At 39.3% G+C, this 11,175-nt stretch overlaps 1 protein-coding gene across 2 annotated transcripts in view; it reads left to right on the top strand.

The window, feature by feature from the left end:
• The window catches only part of HAPLN1 (hyaluronan and proteoglycan link protein 1), a 103,970-nt gene that overhangs the window by 60,319 nt on the left and 32,476 nt on the right, over positions 1–11,175 (top strand). For both annotated transcript variants that reach the window (XM_069085064.1, XM_069085063.1), the window contains exon 2: positions 2,408–2,533. In XM_069085064.1, coding sequence (XP_068941165.1) covers positions 2,434–2,533 — 100 coding nt within the window. In that variant the 5' untranslated portion in view covers positions 2,408–2,433. The remainder of the gene's footprint in view (positions 1–2,407; positions 2,534–11,175) is intronic.

Below are 11,175 nucleotides of genomic sequence, written 5' to 3'. Positions count from 1 at the left end.
GTGTGTGTGTGTGTGTGTGTGTGTGTGTGTGTGTGTGTGTGTGTGTTGGGAGCACATGCATGCCATGAAACTTTTGGGAATCTGGTGAAGCCTGTGGACCCCTTCTCAAAAAAATGTGTATTGCATTAATAATTGAAGAAAATACTAAATGTTGGTTAAAGGTTAGTGAAAATTTAAAATGTCATTTTGTTTCCCCATCCAAGTAAATGGACCCCTGATCTCTATCCACAGATATCTTGGAGAGGCCCCTATTTTACAAGTTACTGATGAGTCTCTAAATCTTATCACTGGAGGGAGATTTCACACAGGGAGTTCACTAAACCTGCAAGTCCAGTTCCCCTAACCTGACAAGGTTGTTGTGAGGTTCAAATGAGGAAATGTGTGTAAAGTACTTTGTAAGCTTTTAAATGTGCTATGTAAATATCAGTTACTATTACATATTTTCTGCTATGTATTCTGGTTGTGTCTGTATCTGAAATCCCCTGCTAGACAGTAACCTTCGTGAGGGCAAAGGCAAGACCTACCACCATGCTTTACATATAGTAAACACTTAATAAATTTTTAAATGAACTAAATTACAACTAATAAGAGAACTTTTTTTTTGCTTTTTGGAGGGGAGAGGGTAGGGCAGTTGGGTTTAAGTGATTTGCCCAAGGTCACACGGCTGGTAAGTGTTAAGTGTCTGAGGCTGTATTTGAACTCAGGTCCTCCTGACTCCAGGGCTGGTGCTCTATTCACTGCCACACCTAGCCGCCCCTACATGAGAACTTGCTAAAAGCAACATGCAAATTAAACATTTGAAAATGAAACTAACTGAATCTATGAAAAATCAAAACAGGTAATATTCTGAAGTCAATGCACTTAGTCCTCTGAGAAAATCTGTCTTTGGCTTCATTATCTAACTTTTATTTCTATGTAGCAGAGAGGATAAATATTCTCTGGTCTTTAAGTAGAAGAGAGTCTCCCAAGCAATCTTCTGCATACAGCAGGCAGAATGACTTGCATTATAGGAGAAAATCCCAGAACTTAATTTAGCCTAAGGAGAAATGTGAAGAATCTTGTGGCATAGTATAATTGCCACATCACTGTTGACTCTGGAGGCATACCTGAATGGAGCTCTAGGAATCAGCTGTTTCAGCTTACTGTGTGTACCCTGGATTTGGGAGTACTTGGGCAGAAAAAAAAGGAGCTACAATTTAATGCTGGATGAATTCTGTTTGAACAATAGAAACCATTTTCTTATGACTGCATTGCAATGTGAGAGGAAAAGCAGAAGGAAGGGAGAAAGATAATACCTCTTCTTAGTATGTTTCAACTTTTACTTTACAACAGAAGGGAACTGAGATTTCACCATGCTAAAAAGGGGGGAAAAAAGGGAAATCTCAGCATTTTTCAAATTCTCAGAATTTTCCAGTACAGCCCTTTGCCTCCAAGTGGGGGGGAGGGCTAGAAGTCCCCTTTCTACATGACTGTCAGTATCATAAAAAAGAACAGCAATAAAAAGTCTGCCCCTTCTGCCCCACCTCAGGTGATGCACTCCTTGATCTAGTCCAGGTCCTCATTTGCCTAATTACTCCTGCCATCCTGGCAGAGATTTCCCCTGCAGCCGCAGCTCTGCTCACTGCAGAGACCCTACCTGGCACACACACCAAGTTGGTGCGTCAGCATTTTAGGTAAAAATGAATGAAAAATCAATCAGTGCAGCTGCAGTGGCAGCATGCACAGCTCCAGCCTCATTTGTGCATGATTTTTCAAGCATTCACCACAGACTCAGTCTTTAAGATGGTAAGTAGATTTGTGATCAAAATGTGCTGCTTCTCCTCAGTCAGACACCTTTTGTCCTCTTTCCTGCTTAGCTCCAGCTAACTTAACATCCTGCTTAAGGAGTCAGCTTAAGCAGCTGTCAAGGTACATGGGAAATGTCATGCAAATATTATTCACTCAGCCTGACTTTCTGTTTATTTCTCCATCAGACTAGATGCTAAATGAGCAAGTATGGACTGACCAAGTTGTTTTGTTTTGTTTTTCAATTACATACGTACCAGATCTAGAGCAATTAAATAAAACCCCAAAGACAACAACATTGAATTCAAAACAGCCCTCTCTCATCACAGACCCATCCTGTTTGTTTAACTCCCTGCAACTCTCTGCATTCCCAGATGTATACTTCTGCAAAGACAGAGTTAAACACCATTTGTTCTCTGGCTTCACCCACTGGGAATGGGGGGGGGGGTGCTGAAGTTGTGAAAGCTGCAGTCTTCAGCTCTCCCAGGACAGCTCCTGTAACTTTCTGAGCAGATTGGGTTAACTATTTTTATAGAGCCATTATAGGATGATAAGTTGTGCAGTGCAACCCTATAAAGGTTTCCCAATTTCACTAGCCCATTTATATGTGATGCCCTCACAGTGAAGAAGATTCTCGTGGCTGTCAAGATGAAGTGTCTACTTTTTCTGGTGCTGATTTCTCTCTCCTGGGCTGATCATCTTACTGACAACTACACTTTGGAGCATGACAGAATTATCCACATCCAAGGTAAGAGATACATCATTTTGAGTCACTTAGAAAGAGTTGAGATGCTGGCTTAGTGTGACTTGATTTTCATTTCTGCTGCATTGACTTCTCTCCCCTTTCCCCCTCCCCCCACTAGTTAGTATATAGATGACCAAATACCGCCTTCCCCATGCCCAGCCCTTCCCCATTTGATTGTTTTAGTCCTGATAAGAAATATCAGATAATCAAAGTTATGCAACTTAATTATATCCAAACTATACTAAGTTGGTGCTATCCTACCAGATAGCAGTGTAAACTCATTTTCCAGGCAGAGAAAAGTGCATGGAGTTTACTTCAGTGCATTTTATTGTGGAATAGATACGATGCAAGAATTAAGCTCAGGAGAGCCTGGTCTGAGAGAATCATATGTAGTGCTATCTAATCAGTCACTTCAAAAGGAGCAATGCAAACAAAAATGAAAAACAAGTAAGTTTAGTTAACAGAAGAAGTAGCTTACCCCAGTATAAATGGGTAAAGCTTGAGTTCACATATGCCATTCTATTGCCCCTGCATGATCTTGGGAACTTCCTTTGCATCCTCAGGCTTATAACTGTGGCAGGACAGGAGGCTGCAGTACAATGCAGTTATTTTCTCAGTCCCAGCTTCAGATGAGGATCATCCTTCTTGAGGAAAGTGAAGATACTTATGCAATCAGAAAAAAAAGGCAGAACCAAGGAGATGGGGCTTCTTGCTTTTCATCTCCAGGCTGACTAAGTCAAAAAGGAGGAAAGCTAAGTTTATCCTTTTAAAAGGCGTGATAGTGTTTATTCTGGCTATATGTTAGACTGTTTCGTGTGACAGAAAGCAGCCAGTGCTCTGAGTTTTCAAATAGGCATAAAAGCACTAAGTTTTATCTTCAAGGTCACAAGTATTGTTTCAAGAAAGCTGTGCTCTCTGCAAAAGAACCAGTGTTCTGAAGGTCAAATGGAAGAGTAAATATAACTGAAAGTATCCTCTCTAACTTGGAAGCTGTATGTATTATGACCACCAAAAAAAAGCATTCTCAATATGATATTGACTAGCAATCGTGGATACATCTCAGTCAAGTACTTCCATACTATAAGTTTCCAAGAGCGTTTTTCCCCATGAACCTTGAGAGAAAAATTATGTAATAGAAAATGTTACTTCCCAATTGCTGACTCAGCTCTTCCCTTTAGTGAATGCAGAGAAATCAAAGCTGTTTGCCTAACACAGAGTTAGGTGATTACAAATCATGTAGGCAAAGAGGCATATTATGATGGGAAGGAATGCATCCCAGTTGGAAATACAGTCATCAAAAGTGATGGGTAGACTAAAGTTTAGTTGGAATAGCCATTCTGATTAGACACTATTTCTTTCACATAATATGTTGCTTTGTTTAAATTACACAAGTAATTTTAGAGTTGTATCAAAAACCAAAGTATGAGAGATTAAAATGAAAAGCAAAAACATTACAGATTAAATTATTCCCGGGGAGCCAAGATTCAAATTACACAATAACACCTGCATCTATTACTGTGAGTTGTTTTCCTTTCTTGAGCTGAGTGCAATGAAACCTACTAGGAATATTTAAACAAAAGAATTTTTTTTATGGATAGTAAGTAGCTTCACAATCCAAGTTATAGACAATTTAGATTCACCTGAGTGTTATGTGGCATGTCCCTTCACTTTTCTCTGGTATAGGGAGTGTTGGAGGACACACCTTCAAGCTCTGAGACAATGCTAGACAAGAGAACCCACTGAGATCCCTTTGCAACTCTAAGATTCTGTGAATACAACTGGGGGGAGGGTGTAGTCATCTTGTGGGAGGGGACTGAGGAATAGATCCCAGGGTTTTGGCCTTGTGCCCCAAAAGAGAAACTCCACACAAGCATCCATCTCCCCTCCAACTATTTTCCAAATATCTAATGGTTCATTTTTTTCCCCCATATGGTAGGTTTCAGAACAGATTTACTTATTACTCAGCACTTCATGGAAACCAGACTAAGGGATTCTCTGTACTTTGTATTTTAAAAACTTAAAAATAAAGGACAAATTAAAGCAAAACAAATCAAAACACTTGGTCCCCAGAAAAGCGGAACTGCATTTCCTCTTTGCTCAGTACTCAGTAGGAATTTAATAAACATCTGTTGTCTTAAATTGAACTGAACTACCTATTTGGTATTGTATATTCCCTCATAAATTTGCACTGTATGGCTCTTTAAGTAAAAGAATTCCTTCAATAATAAATCTGAATCCCAAATCTTCAAATTATAGAGATTGTGTGAGCTCCTGAAAATTAATCAAAAATTGTCTCTGGCACATAGTAGGTACTTAGTAAATACTTACCAACTCACTGACTTACTGATTGCATAAAGAAACCTTGTGGACACAGTATTATGAAAGAGCCCTAGGCTTGAACTCAGAGTACATGGGTTCAAATCCCCACTCTGCTACATACTACTTATGTGAGCATATCAAGTCAATTAAACTCTCTGGGCTTCAGTTAGGGGTTTAGACAACTAGTTTCCATCATCCTTATCAACTTAAATGCTATTATTCATTTTAATTATTATTTTGGTACTTGATAAGCCACATTGCTATCAGTGGTATAATGTAGAATATGCCAAAGCAGAATGACTCGGTGGAAAGAATGTTAGATTTTAGGGGCAAAGATATAGGTTCAAATTCTGACTCTGCTAATTACGTGACCTTGTGCGAACATCTTTACCTTTGTGACCCTCAGTCTCTATGTCAGTAAAACATGGGGGTCCTTATTAGATCCTAATTTCCTTTGGCATCCAATAATGTCACTATTCACTAATCCTGCCTCAGTTTCCTGAGGCCACAGCCAACAAGAATTGCTCAATGGCTCTTCACAGTTTGAGGTCACTTCCAATGATTTTGAGCACATATTTCAATCTTATTCATGTTAAATACTGGAATACAAAAGGGTACTTAGGAGATAATTAAAAGAAAACTGACCCTGAGAAAGAAAACTGGAAAATAGTTCTGGAAGACAGTGCCCGATGTCAGAAAATTGAAGGAGATAACTTCCCCTCCAATTCCTAAGACTTCCTCATGAATTTCTTTTTCCTGTGCATAGACAGAGAGGAACAAAATGTAGTTCTCCATGAAATTTGGGGACTTTCACCTTAGGGAGGGGTTAAATTTCATTGATTTTTTAAAAATGAGTTGCATACCTGAGAAAGTAAATTTCTTCCCTTTCCCACTGAGACCATTCAAAGGTCCATGATTTTATTACCATTTGTACTTTCTACTACCCCACCCCAAACTTCACCCCAGATAGGTGAGTAGTGATTCTTGTAATAAGACTCCAGTTAACATTGTTGTTTTTACTCTTTCAGGAAATAAAAATGTGTGTATGTGTGTGTGTGTGTGTGTGTGTGTTCCCTTATGCCTCCTATATATCTTTCTCTAAAACAAAACCGTAGTGGAAAAATTCTCCCTGGTGTTCCATATTGTATCCTAGCTTGATTCAAATCTTCAAATTAAAATATTATTTACTCATTCTCTTCAAGTTATCAGTCAAACATCAGGGAAACAATTTATGTTCACTTTTTAAAATAATGACCCCGGATGGACAACAAAAAGCCATGAGGATCTTCTCCGTGTATGGAGTGGGATAGTTTCAGACATGGCTTTGTAGTCTTAATAAGTTGGCACCCGGGTTTTATCAGAAGAGGAGGAAACACAAAGGCTAATTAACAAAGAAAACCTATATTTTAAAGCAACGTTGCTAATTAACTATGTAGCTTTGTTCACTAATTCTTATAAAGAGAAAATTAGTTGTTCTGATGAGCTTTCTGCCACCAAAATTCATCTTATTTTAGTCATACTTTTTTGAAATTCCTCAAAAGAGATAAAAATCATTGTTGCTATTCACTCACATCCAACACTTCTTGACCCCATTTGGGGTTTTCTTGGCACAGATACTGAAGTGGTTTGCCATTTCCTTCTCCAGCTCATTTTACAGAAGAGGAAACTAAGGCAAACAGGATGAAGTGACTTGCTCAGGGTTTCTTAGCTTACTAAATTGCTTAGAGTATATGAAGCTGGATTTGAATTCTGGTCTGTCCTGACACCAGATGTGATGCTCTAGCCACAGTGCTACTTAACTAAGCCTCCAGAGTCCTAGAACCTGACCGCAAAGGTATTTCTATGTTTGGCAGCAAATAAATAGCTAAAATTCTGGCACCAAAAAAAAATCCAATCACACAAATTGAAAACTTTCCCCTTTTGTTTTATAATTATAACCCTGGTCTACTTTCATCATTTTAGATAAAAAACTTTAAATCTGGACTGAAATTAGATGTAAAAAGTAGCAAAGGTCAAAAGTATCACAGGGTTCATCTCTAAGTGATGTAGGATTGTGACTCATGCACTCTTCCAAGTTGCTGTTGTCAATTAATTGGCCTTTGCTTAAAGCCTACTAAATACAAAGCATTATCATAATTCCTTTCAATGGGCAGTGTCCTGAAAGTGTCAGCCAGACTTTCTTTGCACGTGGCTGAGTGATGTTTGAGGAAGAGCTATGTTGGGTTCTAGAAGCAGGTGCCTGTCCAGGGCACTCCAGTCATGTCTGTGGCCAGGGTCCCCCAAGCCAAATTCCTCATGTCTTCTGAATGTCTACTGGAGCTAAGAAATAGTGAACTTTCAACTAGACATGTGCAACTATAAGAAGTATTGGATTTGTATCCATTCTCTGCAACACAACCCTGCTCCTTATGTAATAACTGCAGAGTAGGAATCCTGTGGTGCAGAGAGCAGATCAAAAGGAGGGGAGGGGATTTAATAATGCATGACCACAAACCACTCCCAGAGCTAAATGGTTACGATAAGAACCACTGCACCATCCTTTTTCCCCACACCAAATCTGGTTTTCAAACTTACCTGACTCCTGTTAAGGTCAGCCTAAGTAGTTCAGCAGACCCTCTTGGTGGGAGGGAGGGCTGGGGGGCACAAAGTCAGTCACTGTCCTTAGACATGCTCATCTGCTCCCCCACCAGCAAGGGGTTAGGGAGTATATCTGATGGAAGGAACTCCCTATACCAACCCCACTCTGCCCAGTGAGAAAGTAGATTGGGAGTTAGGATGGGGGAGAAGGAGGGGAAGGGAGAGAGAAGGAGCAAGGGTCCCAAATCTAGAATAGACTGCAAAGATTGTCTTGTCCAGTCCTTTCATTTTATTTTTTAATTATTTTATTTTTCAATTAGAAAGCATTTATTTTCTCCCCTAACCTACCCCCACTGGGGGAAAAAACATTTAATACAAATATGTATAAATCATACAAAACAAATACCCATGTTGGTCATGTCCAAAAATCATGCAATATTTAGTCCATCACCTCTCCATTGAGAGAGAAGCGTGCTTCCTCCTCTGTCCTCTGGAATCACAGCTCATCATTGCATGGGAGCCCGTTGTATACGGGAGTTGGGACCCAGAGACTTGCCATTCAAGGACACACAAGCAATAAGCATCGGAAATAGGATTTGAACCAGGTCTACTGACTCCAGACCCTGAGTGCTTTTCTGCCATATCATGAAAGGGCTTTTAAAGGAGCATGGCTACAGCGGTCTGAGATCCTCAGGGGCCTTTCCTCGTCCCCTGTCTTTTGCCATCCTGATACAGCTCTTAACTGGGAAAGATACCAGGGGGGAAGTTCTGTGTATTTCCTTGGTGTTTTGCAGTTGTTGCTGTTTTACAGTCCAGTCCAACTTTTCATGACACCACTTGGAATTTTCTCGGCAAAGATATTGGAGTGGTTTGCCATTTCCTTCTCCAGTTTATTTGACAGATGAGGAAACTGAGGCAAATGGGGTTGAAGTGACTTGTTCAGGTTCATACAGCTAGCAAGTATATGAGGACAAATTTAAATTTAGGATGATGAGTTAAGGCTCCAGGCCTAGCACTGTATGCATTGTGAGATGTGTGTGTGTGCGTGTGGTGTGTATATTATATATATGTGTGTGTGTGTGTGTGTGTGTTTATTATATATAATATGTGTGTATGTGTGTATTGTGTGTGTGCATGTGATTATTTATACATATACATATATATGCAAATATACACACATGTATGTGTGTATAGTATTCCAGTAGCAATATGTGGCTGTGAGAGTTGGACTATAAGGAAAGCTGAGTGCCACAGAACTGATACTTTCAAACTGTGGTGCTAGAGAAGACTTTTGAGGTCCCTTGTACAGCAAGGAGATCAAATCAGTCAATAGTTAAAGAAATTAATTCAGTTTATTCACTAGAAGGTCAAATACTGAAGCTGAAGCTTAAATACTTTGGCCACATAATGAGAAGATGGGACTCATTGGAAAAGACCCTGATTTTGAGAAAGATTGAAGGTAAAAGAAAGGGATTGCAGGGGGTGAGATGGATGGATGGTGTCATGATAACAATAAACATGAGCGTGAAAAGACTTTGTGACATAATGGAGGATAGAAAGGCCTGCCATGCTATGGTCTACAGGGGCCACAAAGAGTCGGAAATAATTGAACGACTGAATATCAAAAAATAACATGTATGTGTGTACACAACACACACATATATATAAAACATATAACATGTGTATTGCTGTTCAGAATATGTCTGTAGATATAGAAATATGTGTATATTCTCATACATGTACATATAATAATAGTCTATTTTATGTTTGTATGGATTAAGAGATAAATAGATAATTAGAGGGGAGTGTTAGAGTTAACTTGTCCTTTGTATAGTATTTTATATTTATATGTATGTATGTGTATGTATGTATGGTATAGGACTGATTTTGTGATTCCACTGGCATAGGGGGACTTATCATTGAGCAAATTCCTAAACCCAATGAAGGCTGGCACTTTCTCTGTGATTTATATTCCTAGAATGTTGCCCAGAGCACTGAGAGATCAAGTAACATGCCCAGGGTCACACATCCAGTAGGTATGAGAGTTAGGACTTGATCCTAAGTCCTTCCTGGTTCTGAAGCCAGCTTTCACACTATTTTGCCTTTTTAAATGTATATTTCTAGATACACACACATATAAACACAGACGTATGGCAAAAGCAAGAAACAGAACAGATGTGGAATTTTCTTATTCATAACATAAGCCTTATTTACTTCCCTATATCATCCTCAAGTAATTACCCATAACTTTCAAGCAAGTTGTACAGGCCTAATTCCTTCTATCCTTACATCACATTCCTTCCCCTGCCCCTTCCCTCTCCAGGTCTCTTATTGAATCTCAGATTTTTTGATATTAAGAACTCTATTTTGAACCTCCCCACAAATTCTGGAAAACTCTCTCAAAACAAAAGCAAAATGTTCTGGATTAGTCTGAAAAGTCCAGACGAATATTAATTCTTGTAGTAATGCCAACAGGTATGAAAATCTAGACCTAATAATCGTGTCAGGCACTAACAGATCCATAATGAATAAGGTGTTCTTTTTTCCTCTTTCCTGAACACGGACATCCTCACACCATACAGGAAGCTGATTTGTTCAACAGCAGCAGTTCAGTCCTCCCCACCCCCACCCTCACCAAAGACCCACTAGATCCATTAGAGAGTGTCCCTTTTGTTGCAACTCTGCAAGACGCAAAGTTGACTCAGCTGGAGCTCTGACTGCCAGCTTAATGGCCCGATAGCCCAGCAATTTCAGCTCACACACAGCACATCTCCATGGTTTTACAAAATGCCAAGGAGAATAGAATCTGCTGGGTCAGCACTTGATCTTTTTTTATTTAAAATTTTACTTAAAATGTGCAACATAAAATCATTACCGTTACAGCTACAGAATATGGCTTTTAGCTTATAGCCTCATATACTGTATCCAGCAAGCTGGCCAAGAAGTTTTATTTTTTTAAGCATACCAGTGATGTCATTGATATGCAGAATACCCAGTAAGGGAACTTCCTCCACTGAGGTGGATTTGCTGAGAGCCCTCAGGGATTTAGTGATTTGCCCAGGGTCACATTGAAAGTATATGTATGTGTCAGAGTTTGGAACTGAACCTATGTATTCTAGGAACCACAGAATTAGCATTTCAAATCAGTCTAGAAATATCTACAGTAACTAGGAAAGAGAGGCTAGGTTCTCTTTAATTTCACTTTCTTTCAAATTTATGATATTAGAAACATGAAAGAACCAAAAGTCTCACTGATGGGGTTTCCTGAAATGGTCTTTTGGGGGTAGCCGAAATATTTAAAGTTATTCAAAGGTTATTATTGTTCACTCTAATTTCCAAAACAGTTGCCTTCAATGTGTATAGCCAGGTGGTTGGTTATAACTGGTCACCTTTATCATTTAGATTTCACTCAACAAACTATTGATCATTTGTATTTATCCCTGGGAAGTCACCTTGGTAAGATAAATGAATAATCAAATCCCTTGTCACTGGATGGGTATAGTCCTGGGCACTGTACAATATGAACTGGAGAAGATACACTGGTTACCTTCTCAGAGATGACCTTGGACACTAGGCAACTGCCAGGCAGATGTCTGTTTGTCCAGATGTGTATTCAGACACAGGCAAGCTAGCAATTATGTCCACATCAGCAAATCAGGTCCAATAAAGAAATATTTAACTATTGAGAAGCTGTTGGATCAGGTTAGGTGGGAAGGGTGGGGAAAAAAAATACCACCTTTTCTCCCATT

Source organism: Petaurus breviceps, unplaced genomic scaffold, assembly GCF_028583685.1.
Source record: "Petaurus breviceps papuanus isolate PSGF00001 unplaced genomic scaffold, PetGlider_PUasm1.0 175, whole genome shotgun sequence".
Lineage (NCBI taxonomy): Eukaryota > Metazoa > Chordata > Mammalia > Diprotodontia > Petauridae > Petaurus > Petaurus breviceps.
The sequence above is the reverse complement of the archived record's forward strand: the minus strand, read 5'-3'. Positions and strand labels throughout refer to the sequence as shown.